The following is a 24,642-nucleotide window of genomic DNA, read 5'->3' as shown; positions in this document are numbered from 1 at the left end:
GCTGCAGGGTGTGGATGAATCTGCTGTGTAGTACAGAATCCCCTTAACAACATTTGTGTGTACCTGTCCCAAGCACTGCTGAGCACTGATGGTCTTGCTGAAGAGGTCAGATAGGCAGGCAGAAACATGTTACGTTGCACTCTGGTTTTGAGGGACAGGGGAATTTCTTATTCTCTGTGTGTTAGGATAGTTGGGTGGAAGATATGGGCCTGACAGTGGAAGGAGCAGGGCTTCAGTTTTAGGGAATATATACAGGAATGGCCACATGGGTCAATTCAGAGATCAATCTAAAGCAAAGGAAAATAGTGGGGACTATGATTATTAGGGAAAACATACAAAACATTATTTTCTTTAGCAGATCTGCAATTCCTCCTCATCTCCCTCTTCAAGCTGGTGTCCCGGGCTACTTCACTTCCCCATCTGTAATGTGATTTTGGGTCTTGATCATCCTTGTCTCCTTTCTCCATTGATTTCTTAGTTCTCCTCTGTTCTTTTTAAAATGGGGGATCAAACCTGCAGAAAGTATTTAAGATGTGGTTGCACTACAGATACATACAGGGACCTAATTCTGGTTTTACATATGGTTTTGTGTTCCTACTAAAACTAAAGGAACTGAACTATGTTTGGCTTTTGACTGCTGCTCAGCGCTAAGATGTTTTCAGAAATCTGACTGTGACTCTGTCTCATGTGATGATACCTAATTTAGAGGTCATTATTGTATATGTATAATTAAGACTATTTTTCTGTATACTTTTTGAGATAGATTTTTTTTTCTGAGTCAATTCAGTATTGAGAAATTCTACAGCTCCGTATCTTGGGATTTGACTGTTCTAAATAATTTTGCATACCCTCTGCAAGCCTTTTTACATCATACCCTCCTCTTTCCCCCTTCCCAGTGCATTCACTGTCGAGGTGTGGCTTTTGAGGGATGTGGAATCAGTTCAGAGGAACTCTCCCTATGGTACACATACACACTTTGGGGGAGATCAAGATCATAGAATTAAAAGGCTCATTGCTAAATAAATTGTTGTCTTTCTCCTGCCTCTTTTTCTTCTGTTGCAGAGAGCCTCTCCCTCTCTGAGCCAGAGACTTATCGTTACTTGAACCAGTCTGGTTGTGTGACTGATGAGAACCTGAATGATGTAGAGTTGTTCAGTAAGGTCATGGTGAGTTCAGTCCTAACTCCTCTTGAACTTTTGGGAATAATCTCATGGCCTAAACATGCTGCATGGTCTAGATCTCACAGGCAGAATATATTTGCCCTAAGCCAAAATTGGGTGTCCAACAAGCCTGAAACTCAGCTCTACCTGTTTATGATAAAAACGAGGCTCAAGAAGCGTTTTTGGAAAACAGTCAGTATGAATAATAATTTAGAAAGATGGAGAATTTTTGGAGCCTGAGCCCCGAACCCCCCATTCCCATAATGGTTCCCGGAAGCCTTCTAGATAGCCTGATGCAGGAAACCTCAAATTGACCATTAGAAGTGGAACAGTTTGATCTGGAGGTAGTGTTCTCCAAATATATTCCAGTAAAGTTGTATCACCTGTGCAAGTGGCATATCCTGAAATACCACACAGATTTCAATAGACATCTATAACTTTACCAGAGGTTATGGGTTTAGCAGGATGAATGTACAAATTGATGTTTTATTTGATAAGTGGTTATTGGCCTGAGGGCTTTAGTAATGTAGGTGAAACCAGGTAGGCAAGGCTAGAGAAGCCAGCTTAGGATTTCAGTAGCTCCTGCTTAGGCGTGATTTAAGGGAAGGAAACATCTCCTGCACAGCAGAGATTTCAATGGCAACATGGCATTTATATTTCAGCTGAGGAGACGCCTGGAGGAAAGAAGGGAGCTAGAACCCCAGAGTGCCCCATTCACAGGGTGAATGCATGAAAACTAGGTCCTACTTGTCAAAGTCAATTTATGCCCCAAGAACCCTGGCTCTCATGCATGCACTAAGACAGAGGGAATGTGCCATAATCCCTCATTATCTGGTAACCTGTTTCTCACCTTCTAGCAGTTAATGCTGAAAGTCTGGTTTTAAATCTTGCTGCAAAGATCTACTATTCTAAGCTAGAATAAGGTAAGGGGGTTATGTGGATCAGAGTAAATTAAGTATATAATATGAATATGTCCTTCAGGGAAGAAAATAAGGGAGAATGTGGAAACAGTCCAGTAACATCTGTAACCTGTGCTGCCAGTGTTCAGGGGTGAATTTCCTCTCATAGTCACAAATCCATTCTTCCTGTGACAGATCAGCAATGGCAGCAGCAAAGTCCAGCTTGAGGATAGAACAAATGCCCACCTCTCTTGGATGGTGATAGAGTAAATGTAGATGAGAAAGGGAGACAGAAAAGATCATTGAGAGATGTATAGCTTAGAGAGGAGTTGTGCCATCCCATTTCACTTTGATTCATGGTGACTATAATTCCTAGTTATACATCTTACACAGACTGGGCCTGAGTGTGGTGGTTACTTGGCTATACGTACAGCCAACATTAGCTGTATGGTTTTGAACAGACTGCCATGAAGGTGGTGGACTTCAGCACTGAAGAAATCAGAGACATCTTCAAACTTCTTTCTGGCACACTTCATTTGGGAAATGTTGAATTCATGACAGCTGGTGGGGCCCAGGTTACAACAAAAGCAGGTAAGTGGAACCCTAGCAACTTGGTAGACCATGCAAAGCCCCTTAAGGCCCCCAGTGAAGCTCACTCCGTTGTCATTTTTCCCTCTGGTTATGCTGGTATGCAGTGCCTTTGCCAGCAGGTTCACTGACTACAATGAGCCCTGCAAAAGCATTGCCACAGGATACACGGCTCCAGGGCACTGGTGTGATTTAGCTGGGCTGTGGCCCTCTGACCCATTAGTGCTCCTGCCTACTCTCAGACGAGTTCACGGCATCACAATTTCTCTTTTGCATTGAAAGAGATGGAATAAATAGGATCAGGGAGGAGTTGGAAATGAAAGTAGTCTGTTAGAGACTTTTCCCCATCTTCATTTGAAGCATTTGCTAATGTGCACTCTGTTACTATTATGCAATCTGAGCTCATCTCGTAAAGTGAATCCCTAAACAGACAGAAGAAATAAATATGTATTACAAATCCTTCAAGTCTTAAGTTAATTGCCTCTCTTCTTAACATCCAAGTTTAGCAATCCCATGCTCAGACTGTACTATTGTGCCTTTAGGAAAACATATCTTCTCATGCAATAAATATTTTGCTGGTGCTGAGCTTTACACAGGACTTTGCTCTTCCTGTTCTCAGCAGAAAGTCTCACTTACAGGAGTAGCTGACTGTGGCCCAAAATGGGTGCTGACTCTGCCTCAGACTAGGGTATATGACCTTACAGCTTTGGGTATGCCCAAAAGAATTAAGTAAAGGGGAGCATGTTTTGTGATGGAGTTTAGTCATTTGCCTTGTAGGATCCCTGGGATTTCCTCATTGAGCTGTAAAACATGAATTCCCCATGAGTGATGGGATCCATGCAGGAGAAAAAAACTGTGTCTTCCTTTGTTATTAGTGCTGAACGTGGCCAGTGACCTCCTGGGCCTAGATGCCTTTCAGCTTTCTGAAGTTCTGACGCAGAGGTCCATGATTCTGCGTGGGGAAGAGATCAGCTCCCCTCTCACTGTGGAGCAGGTAAGTGTCCTAGTGTATGCTACTGCTTTTGCCACTTCTGCGTTTCCAGGCCCTCTGTCTCCCTCTTGTATCACCCATTCCAATTTAGGGCTTTGTTTCCTCAGGTATTTTGCCCTTATTGTCAGTTCAGGTCCCAGTGTTGACTCTTCTCTTTAGCTTTTACAGGGGACTTTGCTTGCAAATGTCAATGCACTTTGTCAATGGTTTTAAGTCGCCTTCACTCACCAGGAACTGGTCATACTTGTGTCGTGCAGAAGGTGCATCAGATGCTTTATGGTAATGGCAGGTATGCATGCTTTTACCTTGCAGAACTCCCAGGTTATACTGCATTTACTGGAAGGTCAAAGCTTGCACACAGTTACCACGAAACATCCGGCAGATGTTAGGTTGTTACCCCACAGTAGCTTTTTTACATATAACCACAAAGGAGGACTAAAAAAAAATATGTAGCTCTTGTGATGTTGCTGATCACTTGAGGGCACTCTTGGTGTTTTAGGTCCATGCAGAGATAACTATAGAAAATCTTCTGTCATTAATAAAATGCAAAACACTGGAAAACATGGAGTAATACTATTAGGATGGAAGATACATCATGTTATAGCAAAATGAACATCTGTAATGGAAATCTTGTGCTGGCACGGACTGCAGAGGGTTATCAATCCAACGCCTATATTGGCAGAGAAAACAGAGTTACTAGACTCTCTCTGATGGATGTCTGTCTAACTTTCCTTCAGATTTCCCATGGAAGGAATTTCACAGCATCTTTAAGTATCCTGCTTTAGCTGCAGTGGAGTCTGAAGTTGAAAAGATTTTCCTCATATTTAGATTACCTTTGACATCCCAGCTGTCCACCTTACAAGCTTTGGCTTCTGAGAAGTTTTTCATGTGGTGTTATCTTTTCTAAGCTAAACAATCCAGTTCCTTCAGTGCTTCCTTGTAAGTAATTTTCTAAATCTCTTTGTCTTCTGTCTCTGTTTTCCCACATCTTTCAAGAAGCGGAGTGCCCCCAGCTGAGCACCGTATTCAGCCCAAAGTCTCAGCAGTGCTCTTTATGGCAGAGTAGTTGCTTCTTTTCTTGCTGTGAACACACCTGCTAATGTTAGAAGCTAAGTTTTGCCTTTAAGAAATGGCCTCTTTTTTTGAAGTCTGTGACCTTTCTTTGCAGGTGTGAAAATGGTGTGAAAATTATTTTTCAGCCTATAGTCTCTGGTAGATATCTTCAGCATCCAATACCACAGTTTCTCTTCTCAGCTTTCTGTCCTAAATAAGCCACATCTTTGTCTAGCAGTTCATAAGGTTGGATAACAAATAATACCAGAGACAATTCAAGCAGTCCAGAACAACAGTATGCAGTTGTAGTATTTACAAGCATCTCCCTGAAGAGAGCTTTCCCTGGTAATATATCTCTTGCTGACATTTGTGTGTGTTGGACCCCTCACTTACTGCTTGCAGCCCAGTGAAGTACTAAGACCACAAGAAAATTGTGATAGCAAGTGGATGCTACCATTTAGCTGTCTTCACAGGTAAGCCTGTTGCACTGAGCACTGGGCCTGTAAAGACTATTCCTTCTGCACCCACCTATTCCCACTTGTTGTGGGAACGCATTGATAGAGTTGCCAGGGATTTCTCATTATGTAATGGGCTCATTACCCATCTGAGCTTTGACATTTCAGTGGTCTGAATGGATGAACTGGCCTAAAGGCAGGAAAAGCTGGGAGAATGAAAGGAACCTTTGAGAATCTCATTTGAGCCATATTGTAGGGAAAGTGCTGGATGGGGAGGTCCTGTTCCTGGAAAATGAGTTCAGCTTAGCTGTGTAGCCAGAGATACTACAGAGACATGGCCTTGAGGGCATTCCCAGTCCCAACTAATAAGACAGATCATCTGATGGAGGGAAGAAATACCCAGAAAATATGTGTGTGTCCATGCTTTGAAGTGTTCTCCTCCGTGGAGAAGGGAGGTTGATTTGTGCTGACCTTGAGCTGCTGAAGAGGAGATAGTACCAGGAAGAGAAAGAAGAAAGTGAAGTTGGGTGAATAGGAGGATCTGGTAGGCTGGGTCTGAGAAGCATGCTGAGGGCTGGAAGAGTTCAGAGGCAGTTGGCCTGTGTCATTAGCAAAGCAGAATGCAAGAGTTCATGTTATTTAGGGTTGCAAAATGAAGGGGATGAAGGTGAATTTACAAGATCAGTCATTGCTGTCTGGCCTACTGAAGGAATTTCCCTGGTGTCACAGGCAAGACCGAGGAAAGAACCTGTAATCTAGTTCCTGTGGTTTATTTATTAAATGACAAGATTAAAACTTTTACCCTACTTCATTGTTTCATGTACTTGCTCACTCACCACTCAGCATTACATTCTCTAGATGTCAACTTCCTTTCCCAGTTGGGAGTTTGCTGCTTGTCCAGGAGGGTCAGGCAGAAACTTGTGTGGGTTCATATTGTGCAGTTGCAGTTACCAGGCTCAGGAAAAACCAGCCAAGATTCTTGGGCATGCCCTGATGTTTGTCTCCATGAGTCCAATCTCCAGGATCTTTCCCCACTTCCAACATCTTTCTTCCAGTCACAATCTTTGCCATCTTCTCTCCCGGCCCCTTTTTCTACTCTCTGAGATCATGTCTTCTTGTTGTGAACCCTTATTTTTGGCCTCCTCTTCTTTCCAGAACCCTAAACTCTATTTTCCAATTCTAAATAGTGTATGTGCAGAAGGACAACACGTGATCAGCCTCTTATTTGTGATTCTGTCTCATGTCTCTTTATTAATTGGAGGATTTGAGGTGTGCCGCTTTTGTTTGTCCAAGTGTTATCAAAATTTGCAACCAGCCCATTCCTTTTACAGCTATCAGGTAGCAGGCTTTCGCTTGAGATACCAAAAGTTTGATTTTGGATGTTCATCCACATGCCTACATACACCCAATTATCTACTGCCTGTTAGTCATCACAATTTAAGTTATTTTTTCCACCTATGACACTTGGTTATGATCACTGCACGGCATGTGGGGTCAACTCTAGAAAAGTCTTTCAACCCATGATCTTTTGGGGCATGTGTCCTGTCTGTTGGCTAGCCTAACTGGATTCCAGTAGGATAATGCTGTTTGCAGGAAAGTTTTGGAAAGGGGATTTTTGAGGGTAACTTGGTGTCAGAATACTTTATTAAATCCTGCCCTACCAGTTTTTTGAAAACTGAGCAGACACCCGTTTGACAGCTCTACTAGAACTACTGAACCAAGATACCTTGCCTGTCACTGAGATGTTGGCTCAGGTGGTACAAGTGACTGCTGCGGGCTTAGTTGTGAGGTATTTTGCCACCTTCCCCGCCCCCCAGCACTTGTTCCAAAAGATGTCACTGATTTTGCTGCTACTTTCAGCCTCTCAAGTTCAGTTACCCAAGGTTATACATGGCTTATCTGTGTGTGGCCTAGCTATTTGAAAACTTGGTACATATAAATACTGCACCCTACGCAGCCAGTACAGAGGCTGAGACACCTGAAGGGGAGTGGAGGAACCTGAAATCCCATAGAGATTCATGTGCCCTTTATGTCTTCTGTTCTCTTTGTGACTCATATTTATTCTCTGTATTTACAGGCAGCTGACTCCAGAGACTCCCTCTCTATGGCACTCTATTCCCAGTGTTTCTCATGGCTCATTAACAAGATTAATACGAAGATCAAAGGCAAGGAAAACTTTAAGTCTGTGGGCATCCTGGATATCTTTGGCTTCGAGAATTTTCAGGTCAGGATTTTGTCTTTTGTGGGGTGGGTTGGTTTAAGAGGTGTCAGTGCGGATAGGAGGGAATTTTGGTGGGTTTGTGTCCCCCCATTCTGGGGTCTCTCTACTATCACTTTCCCCTGGAAGCAGCAAGATATATTTAGCTGCCCATTTGTGCCATCTGTATTCATAAATGCTGATGTTCAAGGTCTGGTTTATGACACAGACCCTAAGCAGATGCACTGTGATAGGTCATATTGAATTTCTGACTTGTATGCAGATTAAATATCCAAATCCTGTATGTACATTATTTGTTTACATCTATTTTACATTGTGTGGAGAATCCCGTGTGTAATGCTTCTGACTGCAACTGGTGAGGGTTGTATGTTGAACAGTCATATAGTGACTGCTCAGATACTTCACAGAAGAGAAAGCCCTGTGACCTAACATTTAGGGAATTATATTTCTTTCTTCCGAGAAGAGAAGCATGACTGTCTTTAGCATCCTTTACTGTGATTTAGGTTTACTGAATTAACCTTGCGTGGGCTACAAAAGCTGTTCTCCTAGTGGATCTCCCCATACTGTCCTCCTCACGTCCATCTTGACCACTGTGTTCTTTGGCTTTACTCCAGGCCTGGCACCTTCCACCTTGCTGCTATAGATTTTATTAGAGCTCACGAATCTTAAGTTTTCTAATCATTGTTTCTTCTTGCAGGTGAATCGCTTTGAACAGTTTAACATTAACTATGCAAATGAGAAACTCCAGGAATATTTCAACAAGCACATCTTCTCCTTGGAGCAGCTGGAGTACAACAGGTGATAAAGGGAGAGGGGCCACTACTGCTTTCATGGGTAGTAGAAGGGAGGACATCATTCTTCCTCTGTGCTCTTCAGTCACAAGTCCCTACTGCTGAGGCAGGAGAAACAACTGGGCCTTAGTGCAACCCTGACTGTGGATGTATCTTGATAAGCACTCTCCATGTGCTTTGCCAGCATAAGTCACTTGAATCCAGGCAAAATCAGTCTCCTTTGTAGTATTTGGAAAGTCCAGATTTCCTTCTGTCTCTCAGCCGAATAGAAAGTTCTTGGGCTTTAACCCATTAGAGTACATGATCACTGGGCTTATTACTGACTTTGGTAATGATTTACCTGGGGTACTGGTAGTGTTAAGCAGATGGAATCTTGGTGTGCAAAAAGTCCCTGGAGGTAGACAGTTATCTGACAGCTCTTTCTGTCCTAGAGATTCCTGTACTGTGAAAGGGGCTCTTTTCCTCAGCAAAGAGATTTAAATGAGAGATTTCCTGAGCTTGGGAACTTCTGCACAGCTGCTCCTCTTCTGTGGGCTTCATGTTGAATTGTATTTAGTGAAGTACCTGGGATGTTCTAGAGTATTTCTGCTTCTAGAGAAGGCTGCTAGACAAATCCTTTAGTTGTTGCTCTGAAACAGAAGCCTTTATGTTTGTGAATGAAGCAATTGAATAGGGTCAGTGAGGGCAAATGAGAGCAGCCTTGTAAAGGGAGACAGCTGAATAGGCAATTCATTACATTCTAAAGATTACAAAACTGCAAGGCTATTTATGCACTCACTTCTCAGGCCAGTTCCACCATTGCAGGAAGCCTGTGTTAAGAATGGTATCATCATGACAAATTATTTTTTCCTGATGATTGCATAGAAATTTAAATCCTGTGGCCGAACTTTAAAAGAATGAGAGGATTTTATTATTGACTGCACATCAAATTATTCTAGGGTGAGGTGTACGCTCTGCTTCCTCAGGGTTTGTAAGTAGCTCTGTGTATCTCCCCTTGATGCTTTGAACCTGTCAGTATGAAGCCTACGCTGAAGGGTTATAGGCAACTGATCCACTATCTTCAAAATGTTAGCCTCCACCTGAAAGGTATCTGTATCAGAATGTCAGTCAGTATCTTCACACACAGCCTGTAGTCTTTCTTGGATTCCTGAGTAAGAGCTGTTCCCAGGCTTCTCTGAATTCTGAAAACAGAAACATCCTTTATTTTTGGAGTGTAAGAAGGTGATAAGAGAAGAAAAACACAGTCAGCAGATTTACAGAATTTCATGGGTGATTTTCAAAGCATACTTATTGCACTACTCTACCTACATCAGCCCCTATTCTGAAAGATGCAGAGCCACCCTGTAGGCTCCCTGCATATCAGGCTAAAGCTTACCTATGTCATCCTCTTCAAAACTCTCCCTGAAAACTGTCTCCTGTCTGTTCTTCTGGTAGACCTGTGAAATTGTGGTTCAGTCTTCTGGTAGATGTGCTTCGGCCCTGCTTTCCAATTTGGTGGGTCAGCAGTTGACTCTTGAAGCTGTGTAGCAAACTGTCCATCCTTGCCACTGCTTGGGCTGATACTCATCAGTCCTGAAAGGGCAACTACAGTTTTAAAATTCATGTGAAATTTACCTAAGTGGCTACAAGATAAGCATCAATTTAAATCATTGGTATGGATAAGAAAGATTGTCTCCTATTTCCATCTCCTTGTGTTAGTAGTGCATTGTGTCCCCTATTCTTTTTCCTCAGCCATGGCAAAGCCTAATTATTGCAAATTGTCTTCAGTTCTGGGACAGCTGCCATGCTCTGCTACTTCTGCTCTTCTCCTCCACCCCAGAGCATTGGATCTTTCATTTCACATCTTTGTTCTGTTTGTTCTTGACTGTCAGGGAAGGGATAAACTGGGAAGCCATTGACTGGATGGATAATGCAGAATGCCTGGACCTTATTGAGAAGGTAAGCAGTTATCTCTAACAGTTTCCAGGGATCACCATGGGCACTGCTGATTGCCTTGAGACCTTCCCTGGGGTTTCCTGGTTTTAAAAACAGGTAGTTGCTTAGATCATCTTCCCATAGTGACCTGGCAAAAGTATGGGCTCTTCTAGCTGTAGTCCCAGCTCAAGAAAGCAGATCTCTGCTTACTGTTGAGAGTAAGCTTAGGAAGGGTGTCATAGTTTTAGACAGGGATTAGTGTTTAAGTAAAACTTTATTGTGATTTTTTTATAAATAATCTCCACTTACCTTCTGCTTGCTGAATGCATTGACTGGCCAGAATTCTGCTTTCAGCTTCAGCTTTACTGGGTATAATTCAGGGGTTATTGCTCAACGGTCTGTTCAAATCTCCAGTTCTTGTGTTGGTGCTGTGTAGTTAGAGCTTTTGCTGACTGTAAAAGCCTGTCTCTCGTTTGGCTGTAGAAACTAGGTCTACTGGCTTTGGTGAATGAAGAGAGTCGATTCCCCAAAGGCACAGACAACACCCTTCTGGAAAAACTTCACAGCCAGCATATGGTAAGTAAGAAAATAACCTGGCAGGCAAATGATCAGTATGTTAGCCCCATCAGCATTGCAAAACCTAAAGTGAAGGTTTTGTTGATGTAAAATATATGCTTTGTGCAGGAAATTTAAAATGCCTTGTACCCGAACCTGCGAGTGTTTAACAAAGCTGCACTGAACAAAAGTAATATGTGAGACAACCTGAGAATGGTCTCTTGTGCACATAAAGACAAGGGAATGTGCATTCCACAGGCTGTGGGTAGAAAAGGTTTGAATTTGTAGGATGGGACAGAGGTCAGGTTCTGCTGGTCTGCGATGAGACACGAGGCAGCACCCCAGGCACAGGATGTGGCTGCACAGTGTGTATGGGTTTCTCCTGCCAGCTGACTCACAGCAGTCTGCTCCAGAGCGTGTCAAATCTGTCTCCTGGGGCTGGGGACGGCTTTTGCCTCATGACTTTTAATGAAAGCTCTCTTATTGTTCCTAATTAATTAAATTCTTTCATCCTCTCTCTTGTGTTCTGGACACAGGAGTGGAACGGCTTTTTCATGCAGGTCAGAAAGTTATCCTGGGGACACAGAAACCCCAGTGAGATCACTGTAGCAATCCCTTACCATGTCTCTGGTACAGCCAACACTTTGTTCTAAATAATAAATAGACTGAAAACAAAACAAATTAAAGCCTGTAGCATGGACTTCTGGAATGATTTACTACTTTAGTAAGAACATTTTCAGCAAATATGTTTCCTAGACTTTTGAGACTTTATCCAAGCCTGAAAACATAAAAATTTGTATCCTTTATCTGAATTTTTTTTAATTGGCATAGATGCAAACATTCTCATTTTTCATATTTGTATTCTAACTTTGCTGGTAATACTCATGACTACAAATTGGAAACAATAGCAATGACTTTTGGTTGGCTACTTACACAGAGCTTTATGGAAATATTTCCTTTCTTCAGGCTTAAATCAAGGCCTTCAATTTAGTCCGCTGTAGCTTTGCCTTGTATTACAGGTCAAGGAATATGAGAATGCCTGCTTTATCTTTTTTATTTCTTTTTTATTGTTGTTGGTATTTGTTAACTTTTAATATAAAACTAGTGAATATTTTTAATGCCTCACTTGTTTTGAATTTTCTTTCTGAACTATCCCAACTTCTTCAGTTTGTCTCCAAATGGAGACATTTCAAAGCTCCTCTTTCTTTCTGCTGTTTGTCTCTGAATTTGTCTACATATTTTTTTCTCTATTCTTTTCTGAGATAAATAATCAGACCAGAATGCAGTTCCCTTGGTAAGAAGGTACCTGTGGTTTATTGTACAGCAGCATGAGACTGCCAGTATTATTTCGCATTCCTTTATGCCCCACATTTTAGTTGCTATTTTTGGTACTTTCTGTGCATTGAGTAGCCTTTTCATTAAGCTGTTCATAGTGTCACCTCTGTCTGCTTTGAGGGGATAGCGGTTACTGTAGAACCCTAGGAAGCTTACGAGATGTGAAGTGCAGGGAGGAACAATTAAGTAGGTAGTGCTCTAGGTTTTTCATTTGCTGAAGGTGAAAGTGTTTTTTGTACCAGTTAAAGTCTCTATTGCTGGCTGGAAGAGCACTGGAAGGCATCCAGCCAACATTGCTGGGAAGCCTGAAGAGAACTTCTTCTCTGTATTTTCTGTGGATTGCTGTAGTTTTAGGAAGCAAAAGCATAAGGCTGGGATTTCAGAGAATATGACCTCTGATACAACTGAAGAGAGGAGCATTAGGGGAGATAGGAGAAGGAACCAGAAGTGTTGTAAGCATGGATGAAATAAAAGGGCTTGGTAGAAAGGGAGAGGAGAGGAGAGGAGTGTGCCAATCCACATGAGAGATCCAGGAGCAGTCATGCTTGGAATGGAAGATAGGGAATTTTGTGACTGGAAAAAGATGACTGGATGAAGGAAAGGGAAGAGCAATGAAATGGGGTCAATATGAAAAGGAAAAGAAAACAATGAAAAAAATTTCCATTAGCACTAACAAATTATCGGTGTCAGAGGCCGTCCACCCATTACTGCCAAAAGACCTTGAAGATGGAAGAACTCAATTACAAACAGCATTGTCCAACATGTTACTTAAAATTTCTTTATTACTTTTGTCTGAGAAGATGGGTAATTATTTTAATTTTTAGGAAGTATTGTAGGAAATTATAGGCCTATAGATCTTATTTCATTATTGGGTAAATGCAAAGAATGTAAATGGTCAGTTACCTCAATGAAGAGAGACCTGTAAGACCCTGTCTCATATGAGCGTTGAGGTGGCAGTTTTCTGCTGATTCTTGGGGTAGCACTGGGCTGAGAGGGGCCTCATGAGACTGGTGGTAAAGTGAAAATGAAAAACAGTGTAGATAAATGCAAAATGGTGTACCTGAAGGAAAACAGTCCCAATTTCCCTTTTGAAAATGGTGGGCCCTGAACTGACTGCTGTTCTTCAGGAGTGAGACTCAGACAGAGGCTGTGATATATAGTTCCATCGAAATATCATTACAGTTCTCAGTAGTAATGAAAAAAAACCCAGATGAAATAGTCGAAACTCCTGGAAAACAGAATAAAAGAAGAAAGCAGTGTTATGGCATTGTGTAATCCATAGATCACCTGCACTTTGAACCATGTACACCACTGGGCCCCTCTGCTCAAAAAGAGGTTGTATCAGATCTGGTAAACAACTGGTCGGGGACACCTTCAGTGTTATGGAAAACTATGTTGAAGGGACCCTGCAGAGTGAAGACGATGACTTGGGTGTGTGTGTGATGGGTTTAGAAGTCACACATGGCCTGTAAAACACAAATGGCACTAATGGAAGCCAGGCTTAAATCTGTAGTTCTCTATGGAGTTGGTTAAGAGCTGCTGTGAAAGGACACTTGGATGCAAGAAGTTTGCATGGGTTCAGGTGTGGAATAAGCAAGCAAGCAAGAGAAATCCACTTGGGGTTACTAGTTAGGCAGGTATTACAGAAATAATTAGAGTTTGAGGGGATATTAGGATGAAAGTATGATTTACTTGCTTTGTTCTTACTCTACAGTACATAGCTACTGCTAGAGGCAGAATACTCAGCTGGATAGCTTGTTGATCTCGAGCAGCGTGGCTGTTCTTACATAGTTAAAATGGCTTTCACAGAACAAAGAAAGGAGGGGGAAAATGAGAGAGTAGAACATCTAATAAGAGAAAGGAAAAATGAATATTGAATAAAGGGGAGGAGAGGTGCAAGGAAAGATAAAATATAGAGGGAGACAGGACATTGGTCTGTTATTTCCTTTGATGAAGAAAAGGTGTGTAGGTGTTCTGCAAAGCTGCCATCTTCCTTGCATCCTGATCCTGTGTCCTGCACCACATGGTTTGTGTGGAGCCCAGTCTCCTCAGGTGTCAGACACACAAGAATTAACATTTCATCCATGGCATGCCTGCCCAACCTTGATTCTGCAAGCCCTTGCTCACATGAGGAATGCCTTGAAGGGCTGAATTTTTCCATCTTATTTAAGTAACATATTTGCAATGTAGCTGCAGAGAGCTGCAGCAGATGTGGTCGGGCTCTGCAAGAGCTAAGGTCCTTGCCCATCCCAGCCTTGTCATAGTCATGGCAGAATTCCTGACTAAGACTGTTTATTCTTACACCAGCATTGGAAGACTACTACTTTTTCTTTTATTTCAGAGCAACCCCTACTATGTGAAGCCTCGAGTAACAGACCATCAGTTTGGCATAAGACATTATGCAGGGGAGGTAGGTGTTCGTGATTTGTTTGGGAGATGTTTGGTGTATCTTGGATTTAAGGTCCTTGATTTTAGATTCCAAAAATCAAGAATATCCCTGAACTGTGTGTTTCCACACAGTTAGTGCCCCATACCAGAGCACTTTTGAAATTTTGGGCTTAAAATAGCGTGCACTATATTCTCCAACCTGGATGTTTGTTTCAGTTTTTCAAGTAACTTTTGGCTTAGGGGTTAAACTCCTCTGTACTTCCGTTATTCATGTTGTCTTTACATGCACATTCACAAACAAACAAAACCTAAAGCAAAAATCACAAGGAAAATTTGACTTTTGAGGAGGAGGAGAAAAGGCTAAATACCTATCCAAAAAAAGGAAAAGGTTTCCAAGCCTTCAAGGTTAAATGTTGCTCTTTGTTGTGAAGAGCTATGAAACGGATGGAGGTGTGTCAAGGGAGGACACCTGCACATTAAAGAAGGGCCAACCCCCTCCTAGAATGACATCTGCTGAGCACTTGTGGTTGGGAAGTCAGGGCGCTGGGTGGCATTCTCCATTCATTTTGTTCTCTTGAAGTGAATGGTGTACCTCACCCTTTGCAGAGGATTTCCCTGCACACCCTCCCTGCCAGGCAAATCTTTGCAGCTGTTTCACTTGGCTCTTGTTTTTGAGGGAGTTTTGTGTTTTTTTAGTTCATGGCTAAAAGCCACTCTCTGGATGGTAACTGTAAAGCTCTGGAGTTCTTTGACCCCAAAAGTTCAGATCTTGGCATACGCCTGCAGTGTTACTGTGTAGCTCTGCTGGAGGTCTTGTACATTGCCATGTAAATGTAGAAGCACTTAATGATTTGTACAGCATTGTTCTAGTGGCTCTGTGTGTGTTGCAGGTGCTGTATGATGTGAGAGGCTTTCTGGAGAAGAACAGAGACACTTTTCGTGATGACATTTTAAACATGCTGAAAGACAGCAGGTATGCTTGTGAGGAGGCCACATCTGTTGGGCTGGCTAAGCCACATTCATGTAGTAAAACTAGACCAAGGAAAGCATTTGCTTTTGCCAGAGCATCAGGCATCATTCTTAGTCATTCTTCCCTTTGTGCTGGAGTGTTCTGACAAAAGAAAGGAGACTTGGAGAAATCAAATGAGGCACAGATTTAATCAGGATTTGTCTTGTCCCAGTTTTAAAAAGAGTTATAACAGCATGACAGAAATCCCTCCAGGCAATGATAGTCTTCCCTTCCCCTTCTCTCCCCTTCCTCTTCTCCTTTCTTTCCCCTTCCCCAGAACTGACCTACACTGAGGGTAGCTCTAGAACTCTGGCTGCAAAGAGCTGTGGTTCCAATTTCATGAGCACATGGGTGCTACTCATCAGAGAGAGTTCTGGAGGGCATGACAGCACCAGTCTAGCTGGCATACCTTCAAGGTAGTTTTGCCTGGGGCTGTATAGCTCAAGGGAGGTATCCTAGCCAGTGCAGAATGGAGATTTTCCTTTGTGTAAAGTCCTGCTTGAGAGCATGAGAGGGGGTTTCTGGCTTTGCAGCTGAGTGTGGCATACAGGGCAGCCTGTGGGGTCTGGGCAGCCACATGGAAAGTATTAATTTCCTCACTGAAGCACCCAGCTGAACTGTCTCCTGCAGCTGCTCTGGCACAGCAGGAATAAAAATGAGGTGTTTCACACTGGGACCAGGCAGTTGCTGAGAATGAGAGCCATCTTCTCACAGGTGTTAGGAGTCTTGCATCTTCTTTGGTTCTTTTTTTTTCCCTTAGGCTGGACTTCATTTATGACCTTTTTGAAAGAGTCTGCAGTCGTTGCAATGAAGAGACACTGAAGATGGGCACCCAGAGGCGCAGACCGACTGTCAGTTCCCAGTTCAGGGTATGATGTTTTCCAAGAGAGCAGCAGGCTTCTGGGGAGGAGCAGATGGTTAAGCAAGGCCTGAAGCCAAGAGGAGTCATTCATCCTTGTTTTATGTCCAGCACTGAAAATGTGCAGGAATGTTGCAGCACTAAAAAAAGACGGTGCTACTGCTCCAAGGATTTCTGTCTGGTGTAAAATGTGAGATGCTAAGACTGAGCAGGGTGGCAGAGGGAATATACTTTGCTAAGTATATGAAATTCTTGAGGTTCCTCGATCTTTCATATTGGCTTGGTGCTTCAGCTAAGTGTATTTGTCCTTTTAGGCCAATCTTTTACAGGTATTGTGACAATTCCAATAAAACCTTATTGGGAGAACCTTGCAGGTATTAATCTTACCCCTTTAGGTTGTCTGCAAACCTTCCACTCATTTCACTGTTTTATCTTCCTGCATTTAAAGTCTGAGAGTCTTGTAAAATTAACTCACATGAGCTATACAGCTACAGGAGCAAACTAACTGTGTGGGCATGTTTTGGAAAGGAGGGAATCTCCTGTGTTGTTGAAATTTTGGAAGGCAGAATCAAAGGACATTAGGAATGTGAGGGCTGGATGAAGACCCTGTTGCTTCAAATGTAGCCCGTCTGCCTTCTGTAGTCACTGATCCTTTGGGTTTTGTCTTGTTGCTGTTTAGGATTCTCTCCATTCCTTGATGGCCACGCTTAGTACTTCCAACCCATTCTTCATACGCTGCATCAAACCAAATACAGAAAAGGTAAGTCTGTCTCCCAGCAAAATATATTCATGAGACAGAGGCCTTCATGAGCACTCACTTCTTGCACAAATGCCTGGCAGGGGCCTCAAACTGAGGATAAGAGCAGTTCGTATTCACCTTCCCTTTTTCATTCAAGTTATTTTATGGTTGAAGAAAAACAAACTCTTCTCCTCGTAATCAGATGGAAAGGCTGCATGCTGAGTATGAGATTATATAGCCATTCCCACCTCTTTCAGTGCTTATGAAACCTGGAAGATGAACCAGGCTTGTTAAGAGCTCAGAGCTGTGGTAGAAGAAGCAATCACTCCTGTTTAAGGTGCCTGTAGAGAAATTTCTTCTGGAATGCAAGACTTGTGCCATAGGAAGTGTCTCCTGCAGATCCCTGGCTCTGAGGCAGAGGAGGTGGACGCTTCATTAGCAAGTCACAGTCCTTAGAGACAGGCTGATTCTCGCTTGTATTGTGAACCGTGGCGAGAGGATGTGCTGCGAACTAGATTGGGTGGGGAGCTCTGAACTGATCCTTTTCTTCGTGTGTTTTGAAACTGTGTGTGATACGGCACAGGACAGCCTGCTTAGGGGATTTACGCCAGAAAAGAATTCTGTAGTTTGTCTCCACTTTGACTGGAGAGAGACTGCAAAGAGAACTGAGTCAGGGTTCTGCACTCCGTATATGTTAATGCATTATATCTTTGCTTTCCTTCCATGATGATCTGACTGTGAGTGCAATCTCCAAACTGTCCTTCTTTCCCAGGATCTGCCCAGCTCCCTTTGTTCCCTTATTCTGCACCATGCAGTGTTGTGAGGTTGCTTTCCCCTTGACCCAAACTTCCTCCTTTTCACCTGGCCTGCCCAAATATGCAGGGTTGACTTTCTACAGAGAAAGAGATATACACCCTGTGTCTGTGCTTAGAGAAACAGTGCCTGTTCAAGTCAGCAAGAGTGTTAATACAAAGACTTACTCAACATTTACGCTGTCTCTCTTATTTGTTTTTGATTCTGGATCATTATGTAGGCACCAAATCTCTTTAATCCAGATGTGGTTCTAAATCAGCTCCGGTACTCAGGGATGCTGGAGACAGTGAAAGTTCGAAGAGCAGGTTTCCCTATACGGCGCCTTTTCCAGGACTTTCTCAGCAGGTAATTGCTGTCATTGTCTCATATGCTGTAACAGCCCCAAGGTATATAATTCCACATGATTGTTCCATCTTTAGCTGCTGCTTCTGGTATGGATCATCTGTGGGATGTTCTTCTAACCGTGGCTTTAATGCCCATAGCATAGACTGAGCTGGAAGCCCTTCTGGAGACTTACCTTTAGGGTAAAAGCAGAATGGAAAAATAGCCAGATGGTCGTCTTTTTTTTTTTTTTTTTTTTTTTTAGCTTCACCACAGATTTGCTAGTGTGATACTGTGAAACCCAGCTGGTCATAATATGGAAAAAAAGAAAATAGTAGGCTTAAAACCTTTAAGTGGCTGGAGAAAATTTTAATGGACTGTATAGTTGATGATTAATGTTGGAAAAAGTGATTACTTCTTTTAATTAGCCACATCAAAAGGATTTCTTGAAATTTAAGGCTAGAAGAAACCGTTGAACATTGCTTCCTTTGTCTCTTGGAGCATTAAATGCCACCCCTATACTGAACAAAATAACTTGTGTCTGATGAAAGCACATGTTTCAGAAAGACAGTTGTTCTTTACTGAAAAATTCTGTTGAGTTTGTATTTTTTTTACTGGGACTGCAACAATAATTGCCAGTGTAGTAGGAACAGATAAAGGCTAGGGGATGGAAATTTCCAAATTGGGAGGCAAACACGAAGAAGGGAGGTCCCAAGAGAAGAAGGACTAATGGGAGGAGGATAATTAGAGTTAAAAGACTGGGGAGAGAGAGGGAAGGGGGGCTGTTACTGTCATATGTAATCTCATGAGACTCTGTTTCATTCTTAGGTACAAGATGCTTGTGAAGGGGACAAGTCTCTCAGACAACAGCAAAGCTGTGTGTGCAGGTTTTCTTCAGACCTATGACAGCAGTAAGAAAGAATGGCAGTTGGGTAAAACCAAGGTACTTCATCAGTGTGGGGCAGGGAATGGCTTTGTTCCAGCTGCAAGGGGAGGCAATTGCATCTGGTGAGATTCAAGGCAGTAGAAAAGACAATGCAGTCGTGATCCTTTAAATACACTGGCCTATGTCATTGACTTGTAGCATCTCAAATATTTCCCATATTATGTACCTAGAGACATAGAAGGCTTTTTGATTTTGTCTAAATTCCTTCTCATTGACTACACCAGATTGATTTTGTTGTGTCTGGTCCAATTTAAGGAGAACAAGCATGGGTCTCCTTTTATGCAACTGTAATGTGTACCATTAACTCTTGCCTCTTGTGCCAGGTATTTCACTGTGCTTGGCTAACCAAAATTCTTGCCTGAGGCAGTGAGCTGCTGCTTGGTATATATCTAAACTGTGAATAGCTAGATCTGCAGATGTGTGACAGCTTTCTGTTGTGGAAGCTCAGGTGATGGTTTGTGCAGTGAGCCCAGATGCTAGCATACATTTTCTACGAAAAGGTATCCAAATGCTTCTGCCCACTTGCGTAATTCAGATTTTGCTTCTGCTTTGGTGAAAGCTTAACACTTCTCTCTTGCCTGGAATAGTCTGGATTTTCACAGAGAAATAGATGTATGCATTGTGAGGTATATTGCTATAGAAATCTGGGACTGTGAAACTGTCTCTAACTTTCCACATACTCCAGTAAATTCTTCAAAGAATATTCCAAGATGGATGGTGTCCAGTGCAGACAGCATTTCTCAATAAAGGGTATGCAGTCCATATCTAGAGCAGATGGTAATCCATCAAAGCAACTTCTTGCATTTTTTTGCCCTTAAGCTTTCAGAAAAGTACTTCAGAATATTTCCAGGGTCACATTGAAACCAGAAGTGATTTCTAGTGAACATGCATATTTAATTAGTCCAGGAGATCAAATAACAATATTTGTTGCTTTGAGCAGTCATTTCTCAATGAGTGGATAGACTATAACATTTTTTGGAGAGCAAGATATCTTTCTTCCCTTCCTACAGGAGTGGTGGTAGCCCATTTTGTAGTCTGAGCTATGAACTCCATGTGACAACCAAGGAAACCACTGGCCATTGTTGTGGGAAGGAGATGTATTAATCTGAGGTTCGATTGGTTGGTTGGTTGTTTTCTCCACATGCCTCCACTGATACTCAAGAAAGAAGGTTTTATCACTTAGCTGTATTTCTGCTCTGTAATAAAGTGTACCCCATCTTTGGTTTGAGCATCTGGAGTCTCCTTACTGATCCCTGCAAGCCAGGAACTGTTTTGGTCATTCCTGTCCCTAGATAACCCACACTGCTTGGGTGACTGCCAGTCTCCTAGCATTTTAGTATTAAAGCCTATGTGGAGAGTGTGTGTGCTGCAGAGCTGCTTGTGTCTGGAAAGCTTTAGAAAGCAGTGGTTAGAGCTGGTAAACATGGAGTTCGAATATTCTTCCTAGCGTGACAAGAGATGGAAGATTGCTGGGCTACAGCAAGGGCAGCAGGAGAATGCATGTGAGGACCAAGCTCACATGCACATACCTTGTGGAGTACAAAAGGTAATAAGCTCTATAGCTGGAGTCCAGGGACTACAACAGAATGACAAGCAGGAAATCCAGACTGCTTTGAGTCCTTAGCAGCAATAGGATCCCTTTTCAGTCCCCATTGTGCATCATGAAGGACCAAGTTCATCTATTTTCATTCAATTCTTGACCTGCACAAATTATTTTGAAAAAACAATATATAGGTGGTCATTGTGGCAAAGAAAACGTGTTTGTATTTTGGCAAAACACTGGATGCACTGTAATGTATTATTTTTTTAACAATTGTGTCCTGTAATCTAAAAGATGGCTGAAGAGCTGTATGTGGCATGTTGGTAAACAGCAGTCTCTCTGCTTTGGGCACTGGTTGCTGTAGGTCGGAATATTGTGGGAAGAAAGAAATTATTAAGAATGGCAGTCTTTGTATTTTTTTATTTCTTTATGCCTGAGAAGGAAAAATTGACAGGAGTTGGGAAACAGCTGAGCCATCTTGTTGGGTTGTAGAAGTTATTTTATATTGGGCATGGTTTGAATTAGAGATGTGTGTCTTGGTAAAGGGTAGCAGTTCTATTTATTTAAAGAGTAGATCTCTCCAAGGGTGTCCTGGCATGTTCCACCCTTGCTGCCATGCTGAATGGCTGGCCAGCCCCTGGCTACTTCAAGGTGCTGACATTCCAAGGTGCATTGCCTTGCCATTTCATTTTTCAGATGAGTTACTTGGCATTCTTTCCTATGCAAAGCCACTTCATTCCTCCTATGGACACCACTCTGCAACTCAGCTTTATGACAGTGCCTCCAGAAAGCCTGCCCCTAGGGAAGCCAATGCCAAGGTGAGGCTGTGCAGAGCAGTGGTGCTTCCTGGTTGTACCTTCCCTGCTGCCTGTATCCAGCTGTTGTATCTTGATTTTGGATTACAGAGTACTTTTTCCTTATTCATGCTTTAGCTGGGGCTGGGTAACACAGGCATAGAATACTTGGGTTGATGAAGAAAAGAGCCTTGAGTTTTCCAGAGGCTTTTCAGGTAAGGGTGAAATGAAGCTACCACCTAAGGGGTAGTGTAGGTCGTTGTCCTGAAAAGGAAGTCCCCTGTGTGGCCTTACTGCCACTTTTGCTGCTACAGGTGCAGCTCTGGGTACTCAGGTTGTGATTCCCAGAACTAACCTTGGCTCGTGGAATCAGCTACTGAAAAAGGTGTGACAAACCACTGGGGATGTAACCTAGGAAGAAGTATAAGGGGTGGGTGAAGAGCAAGGCTTATAGAAAGGGGAATACTTCCTGCAAAATGAATGGAAGGATAATTATATCCCTAGCAATTGTTTGAAGGAGGAAGGAAAAGACTCTGTGAATTAGTGCAGGGGATTGTGAAGCTTGGGAAAGGAAACGGAGGAGGAAGGGCAGGATGATCTTTGTGTTTTTCATTAAGAATAGAGCAGCTGCTGTGCTGGCAATTGTCAAATTTGTTTATAAGAGGTATTAATGTATGCAAGGCAGGTTTTATCTGATATTATGGCAGAGTTGAGGACTTGGATGCAAACAAGCAGTGTGATGAGGAAAGAAGTGGTGCTAAGGTACCTTGTCTTCACTGGAGATGTGCTGGCATGGAGCAGCAGTTTCCATGCCCTTTTCCACAGTGCACCTGGAACTTCTGCCATACTCGCCCATAGCCACAACACAGATTTCTTACAGCTGTTTAACACAGTAATTCTTGCTATTGGAAGGCATTAATTTCCACATTTCAGCGTGCTGTTTTGCAGGGCCTATTTGAAGGAGGAGGTTGCTGTACATTCATTGTTTGGCATCCAGGTCACAGTGACCCATTTCCTGCTTTTCCAGTGTTGTCCCCAAGAATCATATGATCCCACTTTTGTACACATGGGTGCCCATGCAGTGTCTGCTGATCTGTATGAAACCTTAACATGTTTGCTGTCACACTGATGGTGCATGCACAGGCATTGTTGTGGTTGTGTGAGGAACACTGTGGTGTTGCACTGTGGTTTAAAACTTGGCCAGTGTCTAGTATAAGTAGGTATGATAGAGGTAACTTTGTATGTTTTGTTCAATCATTCTTTCCTCAGATGAAAGGGATCTCGTGTTTTCAGAAAACGACTATGAATTGTGACAAAGAAAAGGCCACCTTCCAGTTTATTTCTACAAGGCATCAAAAATATTTCTGGACTTGAATGCCTGTTACTCTTCCTTGTCATCTACAGGAATCTTAAAAAAAGCCAAACAAACCTTCAAAATGCCAACAGTTTAAACGTAGATATTGTTATGTTATCTGAGATTACCCCTCACTCTCAAGTGTATATAGATCCTAGAATCCTATAGGATTAGGGTTGGATCTCATAGAACTCTGCATGCCCTAAAGTTTTTTTCCCCCTCCTTATTAGCTTGGCCCAGCAAGACAGTGCTTGCTGTGGAAATACTGATGGCCTGAATATTTTTGCAATGTGACAAAGATAATGAAATGAGACAGTGTTTTGGTGGATGTCTTCTTGAAATGGGTGACTGCTGCTTCGTTTTGGAATGTAATGGAAAGAGCAATCCCTGCCTCAGAGAAGTCTTTAAAATATTGTTGAGTTGACAGAAGGAGTAGATGTACAACTTGCAGGGAAGGATGCCAGCTTCATGGTTGGCAGTACCTTGATAATGAACCTTCTTTTAAGGCTACCCACAGTTACTTAGTCATTATAAAACAGTTCCTTTCTTAAGGCCATTTTAATGGAAACTGCTTCCCAGGAGAAATTCGAGTCCAGTAAATCCACTGGCTATAGGTACTAACTCAGGGAGAGGTGTCAGTACCCAGTAGTCATTGCAGGGAGAAAGAAGAGCCTTAGGGCATGAGGCCAAAAGCAGTGATGGAAGGGAAGGTATGCAGAGACATAAGGGGAGGTAAGTGGGGAGGAGGAGAGTTTGTACAGAACACTGAGACTAGATGACTGTTCAAATCTCTGGCCTCTCACAATAACCACATGGATCCAATACGTTTTTAAGGAGTTTTTACTGCTAGTGTGGTTCTACAGATTGAGGAGTGTCAGCTCACAGCCTGTGTACCTGGCAGCGCTTTAACATGTGGGGCAGCACTGCCCTAATGTAGCCTGTTCTGCTGCTGGCCCTGGAAGTGATTTAGCCAATGCCAGGCAGCAGGTCACAAGAGCTCGACCATATGGCAATTGCTGCTGTGACTGCAGCTTGTATGGACATACTTCAGCCAGCTTATTCTAGGCTAGGCACTGCTAGGAGTGCACCCACAGCAACGTGGAGCTTCATGCAGGCTGCAGTCCATCTCATAAAGCAATGCATTTATTTCAGAAGTTTGTGCTGGACCTTGTGCTAACCTAATGCAAGCCAGCTGCTTTAACATTCCTCAGATATGTCAGTACAATTCCTGTAAAGATGGCCTTATCTTGCTTGTATCTCAGTTCTTTTGTCTCTAAGTAGCATTTTTGTCTTTCACAAGCATTTAGCACCGAGCAGAGGTTTGAAATACAGGTGATGGAAGATGCTTGAGAGTTAAAATACTGGGCATTGAAGTGCAAAAGTAATGTTTGGAGACTTGTACTGTCAAAGCTCAGTTGCCCCTCGTGCATGCTGCACTGCTAAACCTCTTCAGCACGGAAGCATCTCCACCCCAGAGTTTCTGGAGGTTGGTGGAGGGCTTCAGCTCCGGTGGGCTGAAAGAACTCATAGCTTTGCACCTCGACTGGGCTTTTGGCTTTCAGACTGCCTTCCATAATTAAACTTGCTGTTAAGGTTGCTTCCTGGAGTCCAGAAATATAAATGTTCCTCCCTTTCCTTGATACGCGGAGGAGTTTCTTTGCAAAATATGTAATCTCCCAAGTAGGTCCCAGTGCCTGCTGCAGGGCGGTACCGGATTGTGCAGGGAAAGCTGTCAGCTGAGAAAGAGTTAATCACAGGCGCAAGCACGGGCTCTACTCCTCCCTCCTCTTTCCCTCCTTCCTCTGCTCCCTCCCTCTCTCTCTCTCTCTCTCTCTTTTAAGTCTTGACCACAGAGTGAGGGAGGCGGGGGTTGGGCTTGGAGTTTGGCTCCTGCTGCTGCAAAACTTTTCCCCGGCGCTC

At 42.8% G+C, this 24,642-nt stretch overlaps 1 protein-coding gene across 3 annotated transcripts in view; it reads left to right on the top strand.

Moving 5' to 3' along the window:
* Positions 1-24,642, top strand: part of LOC114054940 (unconventional myosin-X-like) — a 91,250-nt gene that overhangs the window by 31,359 nt on the left and 35,249 nt on the right. For 2 of the 3 annotated variants that reach the window (XM_027878545.1, XM_027878555.1), the window contains 13 exons: positions 1,063-1,166; positions 2,521-2,650; positions 3,523-3,641; positions 7,224-7,370; positions 8,062-8,162; positions 10,027-10,093; positions 10,553-10,645; positions 14,301-14,369; positions 15,238-15,320; positions 16,117-16,225; positions 16,895-16,975; positions 17,988-18,112; positions 18,917-19,031. In XM_027878545.1, the coding sequence (XP_027734346.1) occupies positions 1,063-1,166; positions 2,521-2,650; positions 3,523-3,641; positions 7,224-7,370; positions 8,062-8,162; positions 10,027-10,093; positions 10,553-10,645; positions 14,301-14,369; positions 15,238-15,320; positions 16,117-16,225; positions 16,895-16,975; positions 17,988-18,112; positions 18,917-19,031 (1,343 nt within the window). Of the gene's footprint in view, positions 1-1,062; positions 1,167-2,520; positions 2,651-3,522; positions 3,642-4,454; positions 4,578-7,223; positions 7,371-8,061; positions 8,163-10,026; positions 10,094-10,552; positions 10,646-14,300; positions 14,370-15,237; positions 15,321-16,116; positions 16,226-16,894; positions 16,976-17,987; positions 18,113-18,916; positions 19,032-24,642 lie in introns of those variants that run through there. The other variant, XM_027878563.1, reaches the window with a different exon arrangement.

The sequence above is a fragment of the Empidonax traillii genome, unplaced genomic scaffold (genome assembly GCF_003031625.1).
Source record: "Empidonax traillii isolate 1590-97213 ecotype Southwest subspecies unplaced genomic scaffold, ASM303162v1 scaffold5:size3517227, whole genome shotgun sequence".
NCBI classification, from domain to species: domain Eukaryota; kingdom Metazoa; phylum Chordata; class Aves; order Passeriformes; family Tyrannidae; genus Empidonax; species Empidonax traillii.
The sequence above is the reverse complement of the archived record's forward strand: the minus strand, read 5'-3'. Positions and strand labels throughout refer to the sequence as shown.